Here is a 17,276-nt window from a genome sequence, read left to right as displayed (position 1 = left end):
ATTTTCCTCTGAATTTAGAGGTCGGTGATAAGCTGATGGAGGCAGTTTTCACAGAAATGCTGCTCTGTAATGAAACCAGATCACCCCAAACTAGGTCAGACAGGAAAACGCATGAATCTGAATCTGTGCTTCGAAATCCCCAAACACCAACAAGCACAAGCTTGTCACACAAAAATAAAAACCACTCACTCTAATACATGTTTTACATGTTTATTCACTATCACACTAAGTGCTCCCATATCAAGATACATCTCAATGCCTTGCTCTTATTTCGGTTTTTATTATTTGGAGTTAACAAAATAGAAACAAGTGTTATGAACTACCAGATGTGTGCCAAATCTTTTTTTTTTTTTTTCCTTTCTTGTATCTCCCTCCCCCAAAATAAAATACAACAAAAACACAAGAAATAATGAGAAATAAGGGGGAAAAAAAATATTATGTCATGTGCAAGAGCCCCTCGGAGAGTGCTGTGGTGAGGGAGGTAGGGGTGCTTCAGACTGGGAAGAGCATTCTGCCAGTGTGATACCATAGGGTTTCCAGTCAGAAAATATCTACATGGTCGTTCTTTGTTTTCTCGGGTAGCTTGGTTTTAATTAATGAAATGGAAATCATAAAAAAAAGGATACTTTGAAATTTAACTTGTGATGTGTACAAGGTAAGACGAGACGAGGGTTTTGATGACTAAAGAGAGCAAGTAGAGGGAAGGTAGCTGGGTTGGATTAAAATGGCCCTCAGTTACTGTGAGGACGATCGTTTACGCAGGGACTCACGTTGGGCTTATTGATCTGTAGAGGTACTACAACTGAGGAGCGTCAGGATGTCCAGTATACATGCTCCCTTCCTTCAATTACACCCGCCATAGAGCGCCAACTGGATCCCTAACCCATACTGGTCTCCTTTAGTCAGCTTACTGGGGCTATGTACAGTCAGGCACAGGTTTACGCAAAAACCCCAGGCCCACAAAAAAGAAAACGAAGAGAAAACAGAAAAAAACCCCTGATTGATCCAGTAGCGCGGACTTGGATCAAGCTACCCACTTCAGAATAGTCCCCTTTTTGCTCCCCTCCCCCCGCATCTCCCACCCTCCGGTGGGTGGGCTCGGTGTGGAGCTCAGCGGATGGTGTATCTGACATAGGGCACTTCCACGTCTTCATCAGACAGGTCGTTACAGCACAGCTCAAACACCAGGGCCTTCACGTGTTTGCCCAGCTTCTTTTTGGACACCTTAGTCACAATCTCAGTCATTCTGCAAAACACAAAGGAGAAATGAAACTGAGCCAATAAATTAAAAAGAAAACCACTACTAAATATCAGTGCATTACTATGTGTACAGCACTCTGAACAACCATTATTATGGTGTATTATTTTGTTACTGTGCTGCTGCAACAAGTGAATTTCTACTCTATTCTAACCCTCAGGTTGGTATTATCCTTATGATTGTGCATACCACAACATTTTAGTATTAGATATCCTAGACCAGCGGTCCCCAACCATTTTAGTCGCGCGGACCGGTCAGCCCTTCGCAATTGTGCTGCAGAACGGGGGGGGGGGATGTTTTGTGCTTTGTTACTCATTCTGCTGCAAGTTGGCTCAATTTTGACTCGCAAGACGTAACCGGTAAAATCCGGTTTAGGATTTTCAAAATAAAAGCTCCGGAAGTAGTTCATTATTTCTTGCGCGGCCCGGTACCAATTGGTCCGCGGCCCGGCGGTTGGGGACCACTGTCCTAGACCAATTGTCATATATAGCGTTCCGAAGCAGAACAACCCTTAGAATAAGATAATCACTGTGATAAGTATTTGTTCTTGTTATTGTATTTGTACACTCAAATTATATACTCACGGTAGGTCCAGTCTTTCTTTAAGTTTGGCAGCAGGCATGAAAAATGAATACAGCATGGACACTCCCTGAGATAGCATGGTGATCTCCAACTTATGCTCATTCTGACAGACAAAACGGGGAAAAATAAATCGGGAATTAATTGTAGGCAAAAAAAACAAACAGAGAAAAGGAGCTGAACCTACTTTAAAGTAGTCAAGGAATTGTCGGAGTGTCATTTCTTCCCCGTTGGACTGCAGCCCTTTGACCTCGAAGCGATCCCAAAGAGTCCAGTCAATCTCATAGTACTGCAAATGAACCAGCAAGAGTAAAAGTTATCTACAGCATGCATCTCTACCTGGAATGTGTGAACAAGTTTGTCCAGATAAAAAAAAAAACATTTCTCCTCAGCACACACTGATACCATCAGCGTGAGAAGGTAAGTTGAACTCACTTACATCCAAGCAGACTGCCTAATGTATCAGTATTAGCATGGCTGGATCATCATTGGAGCTTCACAGTGTGATGGCATGTAATCACTAGGCTTACAATGCATTTTGTGCGTGTTAAGACTCAGACAGAATACACACGTGCTTACCTTGTGTTTGGGAGCAGCAATGGGCTCAGAGAAGGCAAAGAAAGGTAGGGCTAAGTTCATGAAGCCATTTTTGAACGAATCCAGTTTTTTATGCCCTTGGATAATCTTGAAGAGCTCCAAGCACACTAAGCCAACCACTGCAGCTGTAGTCGTGGCGATAGCAGGAATGATCTTGCCAGCAATCAGCTTGCTCTAGATTAGACAGAAACAAATGTACACATAAAAAAAGAGCGAGAGAACAAGAGATAAGTCTTATACAATTACACAGAAACCCAGGAATGTTTAACTAACCCACAAAAGAAAACAGTTGACAAAAGTGTGAAACACTGATCCATCATCAACACAAGCAAGTACGTTTTAATCTAAGAGATGAGGAGGTAATCAAAACAATAATAATCCAAGGACCAATGTTTCCCACCTTGTGCCTGTCAGCAGGTGGAATGTCGTAGTTCTCTGCTCTCAGATTGGAGGCTGCCACGATGAAATCCATGTGAAAGTTTGCATCATCATCCTGTGGACAGACGGTCAAAAACAAATCTGGTTACTGAAGGTAAATGGTACCGATTTGTTAACTTGTCACAATAAATGATTAGTCCCATGATAACTTAAAATGGCCTTGATAATTTCCATCTTAATTTTTGAAGGGCGATTTTGTTTACACAGACTTCATAATCATTTAAGGTTTCTGTTGTGTGTGTGTTTTTTTTTTTACTTCCTTTTTATTTATAGTTTATGGTTATTGTGTTTTGGATATTTAAAATGTCCACCAATTCCAGTGAGGCGAAACACAATTTGCATTCAAATTGAGTTTGAGAGGCAAACTTGCATTATTGAACTATTATCAATATATAACTTAAATGGTCACAAAATATTATACTTTATCGGAATAATTTATGGGACAAATAATCCTCCAGTAAAGTTTGTCGATGTGACAGGCCCAGTGGTTCATATTCATTAAAACTTGTTGTGCTCTGCAATACTAACAATAAGAGATATTTTTCCACTTTACAACCTTTCAGTTAATACAGTGGTTCCCAAAGTATGGGGCGCACCAGCGGTACGGATGAATGAAAAACAAAAAACAAAAACAGTTACACAAATGCGTTTCACTGTATCGATGGTTTGTAGTGTGTTTTGTTGCAACCTGAAGTGTGACATAAAATTCAGTGGAGTTTGAAAACAAAATATGTGTATAGCTTTATGTCTGGTTGAACTATGTGTGTGCCCAGTTGATTTGGGGAGGGGGAGTTATTGTAATCCATAGGGGGGCCCAGAAAATCTTTGGGAACCACTGAGTTAATAGAACCAAGATAAAAACTGGACACTTTCTGTAGCATTCCAAAAAGCTTAAAAGAGAAAACAAATTAACTCATCTTATTTATCAATATTTCCATAGACTAAAACTATAATCTCAGAAATTATAATATGGACAACTTGTGCACTCAATCTGTCACAGCTGCCAATAAACCATTCTTAATTTCCATATTTTAAAAGAGCATTTTCCTTTTGTCCCATAGCTCCTCCTATTAAACTAGCCTGTGACATATAAGATATTAAACATGAAATTGTTAAGTTGCAGATTTCGTCACAAGCAGTTTATTCGGACAGAACAGATCCCAGGATGAAGTACCTTTTCAAAGTCGATGGGGCTGAGTTTGAACTGGAACGACTCCGGCGTAGGCAGCTGAGACTTCAGTTCTTCCAGTTTGGAGTCATCTGTGTGTCAAGAGATTTCACTCAGAACTCCGAAAGCATTCAGAGATGCATGACATGTCTTTAAATTATTGTTTAAAAAAAACCACAACATTTTATTTGAAACTACATTAGCTTTAAATAAGTCGGTCTTTATTTAAATTTGCACATCTTACCAACAGAGGAATTGCTATTTTGCAGCTCCTGATCAGAGACGTGGATTTTAACCCCGGAGCGAGGAGTAAAAGTTGGCACTTTGACGTCCTGCAAGATCTTGACCACACCTGCTCGGTCAGTGCTGCCTTGCAGGCCATACGTCTGGGCGAACAGGTTTGCACCTGCCAATACATAATCCACGTGGAGGTCCTTTAAAAAACAAACAAAAAAAAAAAGAAAGGAAGAAATTAGTACCTTCTTTGCAAAGAAAAAATTTAATCTTATAATCTAAGAAGTAGAGGTCCTGAAAATCCTCCTTACGTTGCTAGTGCTGAAATCTAAGGGGTGAGGACATCTCTTTGGACCAGACCAGAAGGGGGCGCCTGAGCTGGTGAGCTGAAACACATGAGGAACAGAATGAATACTAACAGAACACTCATTTACAGGTACATCTCTATGAATTGTTGTATTGTGGAAAAGTTAAATATTTGTGTCACTTATTTCAGAAAGTTAAACTTTATTAAACAGATTCAAGTATTTATTGCAAGTTTGATGGCTCAGGCTTATGGATAAGAAAAACCTGAAATTCTGTCTCAGAAAATAATACGAAAACTGTGAAAAAGTCAAAACACTGGAAACTCATGGAGTCGCACCCTAATCAGCAAATTAACTCAAAACACCTGCAAAGGTTTTCTGAGCCTCTACAGGGTCTCAGTCTGTCACAAGGCTACACAATCACTGGGAAGACTGCTTTCAACAGAATCGGAGAGGAGGGTTAGCTACAAAAGGTCATTCCTGAAGAATCTGGAGGCTCACCCAGAGAGGTACACAAATATAATCACAAAATGGAAGGAAAAAAGTGTAGTAGAAGAAACTACTAAAGCAATAACCTTTAGAGGATTGACCTGACATGTCAAGAGACACTAGAAACAAAAATGAAGATGACATGAAAGCCACTATCAAAACAATCTGGGCTTCTTGAACAATTCAGCAGAACCACAGACTGATCGCCTCTGTCACGCTGCACTGATGCAGTAAATCATGCAAACGGAAGACCGACCAAATAATGAGTATGTAGAAATGAGAACATGAAATCTATTTTGTAAATGTTTTTATTATCCATACGCCATAGTTAGCAAAATGAAGGCTTGAAATATTTCACACTAACTAATGAATCATTTGTGATTTGTTTCACTTTGTAACAAGAGTAAAAATATAGAAAATGTGCCACATCGTCCACATTTTTGAAGATGTATTAATACAAAAAATGACATTCTGACAACAGAAAAACTCCACTGACCTGAAACTTCCTAAAGTGTCATTTTGTCATGATTTTCTAGAGATAAAATATGTCAAAAACTAATCCGAAGTTAATTAAAACCGAGTACCAGAGTATAATCAGTAAATGAGTATAAATATGCGACCTGTTGTGTTACAGTAGTTGACTGATGTGTAACTTCCACCATGTTGTGCAAGCAACAGAGTTTTTTTTTTAATCCAGTGTAGACAAACTTATTTTTACCTGATCTGGGGGGAAGTTGTGCAATAGCTGACGGATGTTGTTGCTGTACTGGCACTGCCAGTGATTGCGAGCCCAGGCGACGCAGTCAGCCCAGCTGTGCGGGCAGTCTGTAACAACACTCTTGTACACGGCGTCCAGCACCTCCACAGGCTGAGCTCCTGGAAGCTTCAGAGTTCGCTCCATGAACTTAGTATCTCTGCGAGATTGGAGAGATCAAAAAAACATGTCAAAAATTGGTTACGGTTTGATCGTTTAGCGTCGACATTTGCTGATAGTGGAAGTGTGTGCAACTCACGTGAGGTACTGCATGGAATTTTCTGGTGCCTGTTTGAAGAGCCCCTCAAACTCGTCTCGGGCCCACTAACAGGGAGATCAGAAATAAACTGAGTTCAATAAAACAAGTGTGCAGTTTTAAGAAATGCGTGGAAGTAAAGCAGCATGTACTTTTGAATAACACCATGACCACTGATGGTAAACACCAACTACCTCACAGTCATTGCAGCCGTTAGAGGGTGAGAAAGTTCAGGCAGCAAGTGAACATTTGCCTCAAGGCTGACATGCTGGAAGGACAGGTTTAAGACCCAAATTATATGGTCTGATCCAACATAAGAACAATTTTAGTTTAAAATGCTGAAACAGTTGAAGTTGGTTCAAAGCAAAACGTCAAATATACACAGTAATAGTTTTGAAATAAAATATATTTTAATGAGTACATAGCTAAACGTAGGTTCTGAGGGTACTTTGGTAAATACTCCAGATTTTGCATTTGATTCTAAAGCAACCAATACAATTTAAGACTTTTTTGACATATTAGTTCCCCAAAAATCTTGATTTCTAATAAATAAATTAAATGTTCTAAATTAAAGCAAAATTAAGACACATTTGTGTTCTGCTGTACATTACTAAATAAAAAAAAACTATTACCAGGACTGCTTATTTGTAGTTTTCCAAATAAGTAGTCGTAGGACAGCAACTGGTAACCAGGGTTACCTTTCTTCCCAAAAAGTTATTAAATGACCCATCCCCTAATATCACAGCACATCTGAAGGAAAGGCTGCCATGCGTGTTGCTTATTTTATATGTGAACACTGCGGCAGAAAATTTAGCGATACTACAATTAGTTATACTGTAGCGACAAAATGGTTTAACTACTGTGAGGGCAACCAGCAAACTGAAAACAATATGGAGATGTAGAATTATAAGAGGAAAAGAAAAACACCCAAGACTCACCAGGCAAACTTTTGACCAAGGAGATTTTTGTTTTTGGTTTGCCATGACACTGGAACTGGGTAAAAACACAAACCTGGAAAAGCCACTGCCCTTGTGCCTTCAGTTTACCTAAACCGCTAATTATGCCAGGTCAAATGACAGGGGTGAGTCAGAGTACCAAGAGCGTATGTGACTAATCGCTGGATAGAGCATTGGTTGTGTAAATGCTACAGTGAATTTTCGTACTGTGGCAAAGTTAGCCAGGAAACATCTGTGTAATCCTTGGAGCAGTGAGGTAAACTGACAGAGCCTTCAGTACATAGGGGAAAGCCAGTCTGAATTCAACCAGAGGCAAAGGGTGAGCTAGTTTCCCACCGTAAGAGGTTTGTGACGTCTTGGCAGACTGAACTCAACAAAAAGCAAAATAGTAATGGTGACATAAGGTCACAGGTGAAAACATTTGGCATAAAATTGAAAGTGGACTGTGTTTTGCTCTGAGAAACAAAAGCAATCTAAACTTTTCCTCAAGTTTCAGTGTGTTCAATTTAAAATTTAAGAGTTGTAAATTAAATTCAACATAAACACATTTATACTCCATTCACTCGGGAACTTAGGTAGTTAAAAGGTAACTTTATCTCTGGCATGTGAACCAAAAATCATATTTCTTTCACGTTACAAAAATGGATAAATATAAGATGACAAAAAGGTGAATGGATGCAAGACCTGGACATATTTAAGGCCTAAAATTAAAGCAAACTAAGACTTCTTATTATTAAACACCTGCAGAAGCCCTCTAATCAGCCAGTTCAAAAACAATCTGAAGGAAATCTTAACATTAAGCCACGTTGATGCACAGCAGCAATCTCGCAGCAAAACAAAAGCAATACTATTATATCCATTGAAACTGGCAAATATCCTGAAATACAGCAACAGATTTTTCATCCCATTGTGTTTCTGTCCAACCTGAACGTATTAGTAGGTGTACATACCTGCAGTGTGTGCTCAATTGCATTTGGAAAGTTCTTCAGGGTACAGATGGGGATGGACTTCTCAGGCGGGTCTTGGCTGGAGCTGTACGACTCTGTGAGAAAGGGGATCACGACCTGGATGTTGCCTTTTGTGCCCAAAGTACCCGACTCCAGCAGGGGTTTCCGATAGTAAACACACCGCCGATCCATGTACATACCTAAGCATTGGGAAAACAAGACAACTTGCTGGGCAGAAATCTCTAAGGCTCAATTAGATGTTCTCACCAGGATGTGCAAACTCGCCACCCAACATTTAAATGTCACCAACTTACGTGCATCGACATTGTCCAGTGCATTAGCGACCCCATTTAGACTTTCGAAGAAGTCGTCATCGTAGACCCTCTCTGTCTCTGGACCAACTCTGTTCTGATGAGCTGTGATCTTGAAGGAGGGGTTCATCTGCTTCACTGCAGCAGCAGCTGTGTCACTCTTCATTTTCTGTAATGGTGAGTTTTGAGTAAGTGGAGGAGGCCATGATTTTCTAAAAGAGTGTCTAATAATCAATCAATGCTTTTAAACAAAAATACAAGATTGGTAGAAAGCAGCGGAAACACCTGCACAGTACTTATAACTCCTCTTTATCATACAGAACTTTACTCAAGCACTATTCAGAAGTATATCCAAGACAAATGTACAACATGTGTTTGTTTCTTCCAATAATCAAAGCAGATGAGACTGACCGTGACATCAGAGGGTCTGAAGAGGAACTGTCTGTTGAGGTTGGATTTCTCTATGGTGTCCATGTCAGTCACGATAACCTCGCCCTCCTCACTGGCCAGACCAATCATGGCAAAGTTTTTCAACAATTCGCAGCCGATGGCTCCAGCTCCAACCTGGAAGGAATTCATGTTATACATAGAATGAAGCTTAAGGACTGGATCTGGTTTTAAAATGGACACTTCCCACATACAAGCCCCGTCTGACAAAGTAGCAGTCAAGCCAGAAATTGCTGACAATGTTTGGTACCAATATTTTTAGAGACTGCGACAGTAATGTGAACAATTTTACTTTGTAAAAACAATCAAAAAATGTTAAATTGTTGCCAATTAAATGCTGGTTTGGAAAAGCACAGAAAAATATTTTTAGATTCGTCATTTTTTAACACCATCAGTTATTTCTAATCATTCTATACAATCCTTTTAAACATATATAAAATAAAATGTGAACAGATTTAAATCCTAAAAACATAAACTCTTAAAAACATGGTGATTTGGAAAGGAGAAGTTAGGAGTTCTGTCACTCATTTACTCACCAGGAAGTAGCGCTGGTCGGCAAGGATTTTCTGCAGTTTACTGCCAAACACTGCAATCTGCCCGTCATACCGACAATTCCTCTGGGAGACGCACAAAAGAATATTATTTATTCATATATGTTTTCTCTACAAAGATGACATTCGTGTTTGATCTGCTCTGGAAACCTACAGGGCTGCACTCTTCCTCTGTGAGCATAACCTCTTCTCCTTCAGAAAGGCACTCCAGCGCATCAAAGTATAGCCACTGCATTACAGGCATAAATTTCCCTGTGGATGCCTGATGAGAGAAAATAAATAAATAAATCCAAACGTTTATATTAGCTCAAAACGGTTAACTGTTAATCTTAAAAATAAAAACAAAACCAAACCACAACAAAAATAAATAAAAACAATCAAACATTGCAGACAAACGGCTTCAGTTTACATGAGACATTCCACTGACCTTCATCACTTCCTGTGCAGCCACTCCACCAATGAAGGCATTGACAGGGGAAAGATCACCAGCAGCAAGATAAGACATCTTTTTGATAAGAGCCTCATCCAGCTGCTCCGCTTTGGCAGACCCCGTCTGGGCAGAGTTCAGCTCTTTGGCCAGAGTCAACAGCTCATCACCATCAGCCTGGTGAAAACACAAAACTTAGCACTTTCAATAAATTGCCTAAAACATGTTCTGCTTTGCTATGCCATTTTATGTGTAAATCTGCCCTAACTAAATATTTAGATTCAGACTGTCTACATTTGGGATCAGATTAGCCTATGTGTCACTGAAACTAATTCAGTACTGAATTGTACTGGAAAAACCTGCATTTTGTGCATCTGAAATTCAAAATAAATTAGGCATGTTTTTTTTCTTATTGCCTTTACATGGCATCCATTATGTCTTTGAATGACATTAACACATATAAATTTTAGACTTAGCAATTAAGATTCAAGCCTTTAGACTAAGAATAAGGGCAAGTATGAACATAACGTTGAAGTAGAAAACACTAACAAACAGGTCTAACAAGAAATGGTGTGCTGAATGATACACACCTGGCTCCAAGGTGTAGGGAGGCGACTGTGCTTCTGCTTGAAAGCATGGATGGCCTGAAAGCCTATGTGTAGTTGTCCGGGACGATCGAATTTGGCAAAATCTGTCAATATGAAGTCTGGTTCCGCCATGGAGGACGAGATGGATTTCTGTAAGAGAAGGACGTGAATATTAGTGATACAAACTTAATTTATTATGATTTTCCCAGTGGGGGGGATAGTAACTGCAGAAATCTGTTTTAAGTAGTTCTGTTGATCACTTGGCATAATAAAACAAGACAACCATGGGACCTAAAATATTTTTTACATAGTTTCCATTAAGTCATTATTTAAGGGGAAGAAATAACTTACAAAACTGATCTTCTTAGGCATCTTAACCTGAGAGACAATTCCTCCTCTGACATAATCTGAAAAGCCGGTTGTGTCGCAGATACTGAAAGTGTATGGGCCTAGGAGAAAAGCAAAATCCAGTCAACTTTGGAAAAGTCAAACAGAACATCACGATAAATGAACATTAAAAACTCTCACCAAGAACTTTAATCTCCACGGGCTGACAGCCATTTAGATCCGTCATGCCCTGAATCTCAGTGAAGGTCACATAATCTCCACTTTCAAAGCCATGGCGAGCCTCGTCAAGACAAGTTACCACACCTGGATTGTCCTGAAGTGGAGAAAAACCCCCAATACATTTCAGTATATTTTAAACATTGAGAACTTACCTCAGTGTTACAAGTAAACTAACCTTGGTGATCATGGAAATCATTGCACTCAGTGGCTGCTCTCCGTTGGTGTCGTACACTATCATCTCCTCTCCAAAGTCACAGAAAAGTTGGCTACAAAATTTAAACCAAGTGTTCATACGTTGAAAGATTAAAAAGGTCAAGTTGTTCACTTGGGAGTGACCCCTAAAATGTATGTCAATCTTACCCAAACAGACCACGCGTGTCTGCAACAACCAGCTTGATTCCTCTGTTGTGGCACAAGTCCCCCAAATGCTTCTGCTCATCTAGGTTGGCGTTAGTAAGCACCACCACCTGGATTCAAACACGACTTACTACAAACTTTTCTCTTGGTGCAAAACAGGTGACAAAAAGGCTGGGTTCTAAGGCTGTTCATACCTGGAACTTGGTAAGGTAGTCCTCGGTGAGAACTCCAGTATACGCTGTCACAGGAACATAGTTGTTGAGTTCAGCCAAACGAGGCTGACTCACCTCTGCTCTGTTCTTTCCCAGGTCCTCTTCACGAAGGTAGAACTAACCATAACAACAAAATATTAGATAAAAACAACTCAGAGACAGCTGGTGAACCTAAAGCAGTTTACAACTTTTAAACTCTTGGACACATTTTCCCCAATCAATAGCAGATTACAACTCAAACATGCTCAGCAAAGCACATATTAAGAGTAAGTTCAGCAAGAGTAGATATGGGTACATTTGTAACTGTAGAGACAGATATTAATGGTTATTGATGATCCCACTAATATATAAAGCATCTCCTGTCTAATCCATCATCATAAAGTTCACATTGCTCTCACATTTTGGCCATAATTCTGAAAATTATGGAAAACCACAGTCAAATTAGCTGAACATAACTTTGCCCAAAACACTTCCAACTAAAAATAAAATGTCCTGTAAAATACTGAGTCTCCACAGACAGAGAAACAGAATCCTCCTTTTGGGAGAGTTGCTGTAAACCCAAGTCCAACATGACAAAAGAAAGATAAACTACATTGACAAATTGATAAATCTGAGTGGTTGGTTTATAAATCAAAGTAGTAACAAAATTCAACCAAAAGAGATTAATGTACATATCAGGTAGCAGAGGAAAGATAGCATGCACTGGATCTAGTTTGATTATGGTGACAAAAATCCCTAGAACCATACTACAGAAATAAAAATATGTTTAATTGCTGCAGTCTAATTTTTTCACCCATCAATTGGGTTAAGAAGTTTGAAAGCATAATTTGTCTCAACTGAAACTGTACTAATATTTTTGTACAACCCATTAAAAATGAACAGTCTGGCAAGAAAATATTTAAGAGTGAGGAAGAATGCAGCGGCGTATAAACAAAAATTCCTGCAGGAAATTTCTGGTAAAACCAGCTGCAGCTTCAGTTGTCTGATAAACAGACATCATTTCATTAAACTTGTCAGTTTCATTTTAGAAATGTGTTATTTTGTCAAATTGTGACAACAGGATATCTTCTGCATACTATAAAGTCTGTTTTAAAAGAACATTCGATTATAAGTTCACACAGGAAACAGTTTTAGTTGGAGGTGAACTGAAATGTTCTAAACAAAAAATACAGTAAAATTAAAAGCTTTAAGAAAGTTAAATTAAAAAAAATATATGCACATTCATTTTCAAGTTAAATGGTTTCTGATTAAAATAAAAGGTTATGAGTTTCTTATTGTAAACTCATAACCATAAGGAAGGAAGTATGAGAAGGGGGACTGCTTTAAAATTTACTTCAATGTAGAAAAGAATGTTTTTTAAATTCATGTCCTAATCAAATATTAACATATAAACCATTCAAATATATACAACCTAAATACAAGCAAGTTCATGTCATTGACACAAGAAACACATCTCATATTGCTGAATGCATTTCTACAGCCTGTTCAATTAGACAGCTAACAGTTGCTGAATCAATACAATTAGAGGCTTTGCCTGTACGCTGGTTATAACCGGGACAGAGACCATAATAAATCTGCGTCAGCAAATGGGTTGCTAAAGTGGAGGCTGTTATAGTTGGAAGGCAACCTCTTCCAAGGTTGCCTTGGAAGAGGCAACAAAACAGCTGACTCAAAAACACACAAACTGTCCTCCAGAGCTTGGACATTAAATAAATCTGAATAAGATGCAAATATACCAATTTAAAAAGTAACTAGTGATTTCATACATTAGTGAAATTAAACAAAAGTACAAAAATATCTGTGTATTCTCCAAATACCTGGGAAGAGAGATCTCGCCATTCTGCAACTCCTTGGTCATGCACAGTGACACTTCGAACTCCTCCCAAGATGACATTCTTTGCAATCTCTACTCCAAGTCCTCTCATTCCAGAAATGAGGACATTGGAGTTCTGCATGCGCTTCATCGCTTCATGGCCCAGCACATATCTGGAGGAGGAGTCCGACGACATTTAGTAAATCAGAACAAAATCAGACCAAAAAAAAAATGCATGTATAGCAGGATGACTTACAGTTGTCTGGAGTACAGGCCTTCATCAATCTCAGCATCATTGCCATTCTTAGCCATGCCCTGGGAAGAGACAGCAGCGAGCAAATTCAGTATATCTGAAAATGAGTAGATTGGAAGATTTATTTATTTGCACTTACGTTTGCAGGTGTATGGGACAGATCAGTTCTGACAGAGTTAGAGGAGGAGCAGTGGGATCCCGTCTTCGTCTCTGTTCCTGACAAGCGACGCTTCTTGGACAGCGGCGAGCTGGACATCTGTGTCAAAGTGCAAATACTATTCATTCCCAAAAATCTCTTACAGTAAGGGCAGCTGAAATTGTAACTTATAACATTAGCATCTGATAAGATGTAACAACTTTTTTTTTTCATTTTTAAAGTGAATAAAACTTCATTTGAAACCTTAACATTAAACCTGTTATACTCAAGTTGCAATGCTGCTATCAAAACACAATAAAAGCAAAGCTATATATATATATATATACAATATTCATAATGATGGTTTCTTTGTTGTGTGTCTAAGTTGAGGAAAGAGGAAATTTAGCTTCAAGAGCAGCTGGGCTGGCTGCAGGCCAAGCAACAATCTGATGGAAAAAACGAACTGAGCCAGAGAAGACACATGAATAGCAGCATTATGTGTTCTTTCATACAGGGAAAGAACACCGATTTGTTTATGTGCCTCTATTGTTCATTATGTGGCTTTTTTAAGGACTGCTAGCATCACCACAACAAAAACAGCTGAATCATTAAAAGTTCACTGCAGTAAAAAAAAAGAGCAATCCACACTGATTCACCAGTAATGTGCTGCACCAACTGCATTCAGATGACAGATATCACAGCTATAACCTTTAAAAACATAGTAAAGCTGTTTTGATAAATGAAATAATCAAGAATCAAATCTGTCACATGGGACATAAAAGGGCCGCAGTATCTAACACAGTGACCTCACACTCAACATTATCAGCCACTATTTCCGCATTAAATGCTGCCGACTTACCTTCGCCCCCCGAGTCAGACTAAACGCCTTGGTTACTTCTATCAAACTTTGGAATAATCAGGCGGCCAAAAATCACCAAACAGTAAGAAAATATTTATTTTGTAACCTAAAAGTGAAAGCTACTGGCATGATACAGCAGAACCACCCGGCTAATACAGTAGTTTCAGACCCTCATACAAGAAAAGAGCTTAGCTACTAGCGATCGATTCAAAGCTCCAAAAAAATATATAATCGAGTGTGAGTCGACACCACCAAAAGACGAGTGATTAGGTAAGTTCAGAGTCACTAATCGGTTAAGTGGTTTGGCAGGTGGACAAAGACGTAACATTAATAACTTAGAAGCAAGAAAACACCAGCCTCCCTGCCCATCCATTAGCCGCTCGGCCTAGGCCTGCACTATCCACAGTGCGGAACACAACTTTGCCAGCTAGCAGCTGCGGCTACGATATTAACCTGCTCACAAAACCAACGAACGGGTTTATTTGACAGCCAACTATCAAAGTTCATTCTCTGTTGAGGGGTAATGCAAATAGACATTCTCTTTACAGCTCTCAATTGAAAAGAGAAACCACACAAACGGAAAAACAAGCCACTAGACTCGTGCTTCATTGATTTATCTGCTCTTACCAATATTTCTTCCCGTTCCCTTCCCTACGCGAACCCGCTCCTCTCCCGCAATGTGTAGATGTCAGCGATAACGATGAATGCAAATTCGACGGTCGGTACCAAAAAAGAAAGGGTGGTATGGGAAATGGATGGTCGGCGCTATATTGTCGAGTCACTATGCCGTTGAGCCGAAAGTCTCTTCCTATGCAATTGCGTTGCTGGCTTCGCGACTGCAGACGGGAACAAAACCAAAATGGCAGATGGGGAGAAAGGGGCGGAGGAGCTGTGACGGAAAGGGTAGCTGTTAGCGCACGGCTCCGTCAGGCTCTCATCCGATTGGCTGCTGATGCAGTTTAGCCCGCCCTTGTTATTAGAGGATGCATGCCATGTATAACAGTATACAATGAACTGCTAAACGTCAAGCCATGTAAGAAATACGAAAACATGCCACTATGTCAAACAGACGGACATGCAAAAAAAACATATATTTTAAGATATTTCTAAAGTAATGCAGCTGATCAATGCTGATGAACATCTAGCAACACCTTTTGTTTCAGTTGCTCTCTAATGAGAGGTCAATTTATTGTAAAACTGGATGCGCTCAATGCTTTCACTGGACGTGACCTAATCAACTGTAAAAAGAAAATATTAACATACAAATAAAAAGAAATTCGTGTTATTATTATTACATCTTTTGCTGCATCAATGCTAGAAAAGGCAATGCATTCTTCTTAGTCCGACTTAAGCCATTATTACTAAGTCTGACGATGCTCAGTGCAGCAATGAATGAAACAGGTACATAAGGTACGCTACTTGCATGCAAAGTGATGCTGATCGGCTGGACACCTAAGATGAGGTTAGTGGGTGAGCATTCCTTGGAGATGAGTATTGGGGGAGGGGGTGCCCAAGCAAATGACAAAGGCCCATGAAAAAGACTGGGCCGCGTATTCTAGGGTACACGTGTCGGAGGGGATCCCTTAGTTTTCATGCTCCCATTTCGAAATGATCAACACTGTCCCCATCGTTCTTTTGCACTCGAAACAATAAGGTCAGAACAACAGCCTGTCCAACATGACACGCTGAACTGACCACTATCACGTTACTGTGGTAACACCGAGAACCGAGCATCTTAACATCATCCTGAAAAAGCACATATGGCTAAAAATAATTATCTTCATGAGGTTTCATACTCCTCGAGGCAAGTTTCTCTGACTTTGGCTCCCGAAATAGCCTGCATCTAATGTTTGCAGCAACTATAGCTCTTCAGCTACTATTTGACACATTATGATCCTAGACAATTGTGCTGTCCACAAAAACGTGCAAATGCTAGTTTAACGTCATCTGTTCCTTGACACTGCCTTATTAGCATCGGTTAGCAGAGTAAGTAGACGAAAAGATTCAATTAGCTAACGGTAAGTAACGTTAACAACTATCAGTAACGCAGATCAAAAGACTGCGTAGTTGTTAGCTTGTGTGAAGCTAGCACTTCGGCTATCTAGCCACCCAACGACTTTTTCCCTTCTTGTGCCGCTATGTTAGCTGCCCAGCTAACGTTAGCCAAGTAGCTGGGGCTAACGTTACCGAGGCGAGAGATTACACAAGTGTGCAGAACTTACCACATCCGATATTACTCGGCCTGATTTGGAATATTAAAAAATGCGGCTTCTATTTGAGCGAGAAACCAAACAAACAATGTGACAAGTCAACACAGCCGCTGACGGCCAACTGAAAAGTGTGTCAGGCTGGCGGGCTCTGTGTGAGTTTTTTCCACTGGACGTCTCCCTGGCCGGCTGTTCCCGAGCCGTTTCCCCTCACTCTATTTCAGTTGAAAGCAAAGCAAAGCAGCAACATGTGCACGTTACAGGCGGGACCAACACTCTGACCTAAAGGACTCAACGAAATGTGGCGGCCGTAGATTTTATTCCTGGCATAAAACCTACTCAATTTCTAAGTGAATCGCACCACACTTAAGATTGCTACTTGTATTTATCTTACACTACCGAGAGTTTGTACAATATTTTTTAGCAATAAGCGGCCAATACTATTTGCCACCCCTAAGCTTTCGTTATTGTGGACCGTCCCAAACCATACGCAATGTCATATGGGATTTGTAGTGTGTATGTTAACAGCGTTGACAAGAGAAACACTATCTTATGGGAACACATGATT

At 39.8% G+C, this 17,276-nt stretch overlaps 1 protein-coding gene and 1 non-coding gene across 3 annotated transcripts; both read right to left on the bottom strand.

Annotated features, from left to right (window-relative positions):
- Positions 1–196: 196 nt before the first annotated feature.
- On the bottom strand, positions 197–16,934 carry uba1 (ubiquitin-like modifier activating enzyme 1). 2 transcript variants are annotated; one of them, XM_032565783.1, is made up of 26 exons: positions 16,724–16,934; positions 13,646–13,762; positions 13,510–13,568; positions 13,258–13,426; positions 11,423–11,557; positions 11,232–11,338; positions 11,047–11,137; positions 10,833–10,965; positions 10,656–10,753; positions 10,308–10,454; positions 9,718–9,894; positions 9,445–9,552; positions 9,276–9,356; positions 8,704–8,856; positions 8,296–8,461; positions 7,985–8,181; positions 6,082–6,146; positions 5,787–5,982; positions 4,586–4,660; positions 4,285–4,474; positions 4,047–4,132; positions 2,835–2,927; positions 2,417–2,608; positions 2,025–2,126; positions 1,843–1,943; positions 197–1,246 (listed from the first exon to the last, which is right to left on the bottom strand). In XM_032565783.1, the coding sequence occupies exons 2-26, from the start codon at positions 13,760–13,762 to the stop codon at positions 1,111–1,113; spliced, it is 3,174 nt and encodes a 1,057-aa protein (XP_032421674.1). In that variant the 5' UTR covers positions 16,724–16,934; the 3' UTR covers positions 197–1,110. The 2 variants fall into 2 exon arrangements, with proteins under 2 accessions (XP_032421674.1, XP_032421666.1); XM_032565775.1 differs by lacking the exon at positions 16,724–16,934 and adding an exon at positions 15,129–15,365.
- LOC116728821 (small nucleolar RNA U6-53/MBII-28) lies at positions 2,221–2,331 on the bottom strand. Its single transcript, XR_004341031.1, has one exon. It is a non-coding gene; the product is annotated as a small nucleolar RNA U6-53/MBII-28 (small nucleolar RNA).
- Positions 16,935–17,276: the final 342 nt, after the last annotated feature.

The sequence above is a fragment of the Xiphophorus hellerii genome, chromosome 1, assembly GCF_003331165.1.
Source record: "Xiphophorus hellerii strain 12219 chromosome 1, Xiphophorus_hellerii-4.1, whole genome shotgun sequence".
NCBI classification, from domain to species: Eukaryota; Metazoa; Chordata; class Actinopteri; order Cyprinodontiformes; family Poeciliidae; genus Xiphophorus; species Xiphophorus hellerii.
This window is presented reverse-complemented; position numbering and strand designations above follow the sequence as displayed.

Bases quoted from the DNA above. Each gene is read 5' to 3' on its own strand.
- uba1 (XM_032565783.1), bottom strand. From the start codon at position 13,762: ATGTCCAGCTCGCCGCTGTCCAAGAAGCGTCGCTTGTCAGGAACAGAG. The intron at 11,558-13,257 runs GTATTTGGAGAA...TGTTATGGTTAG, and splicing joins GGCGAGATCTCTCTTCCCAG to TTCTACCTTCGTGAAGAGGA. The intron at 11,339-11,422 runs GTATGAACAGCC...GTTTGAATCCAG, and splicing joins ACTACCTTACCAAGTTCCAG to GTGGTGGTGCTTACTAACGC.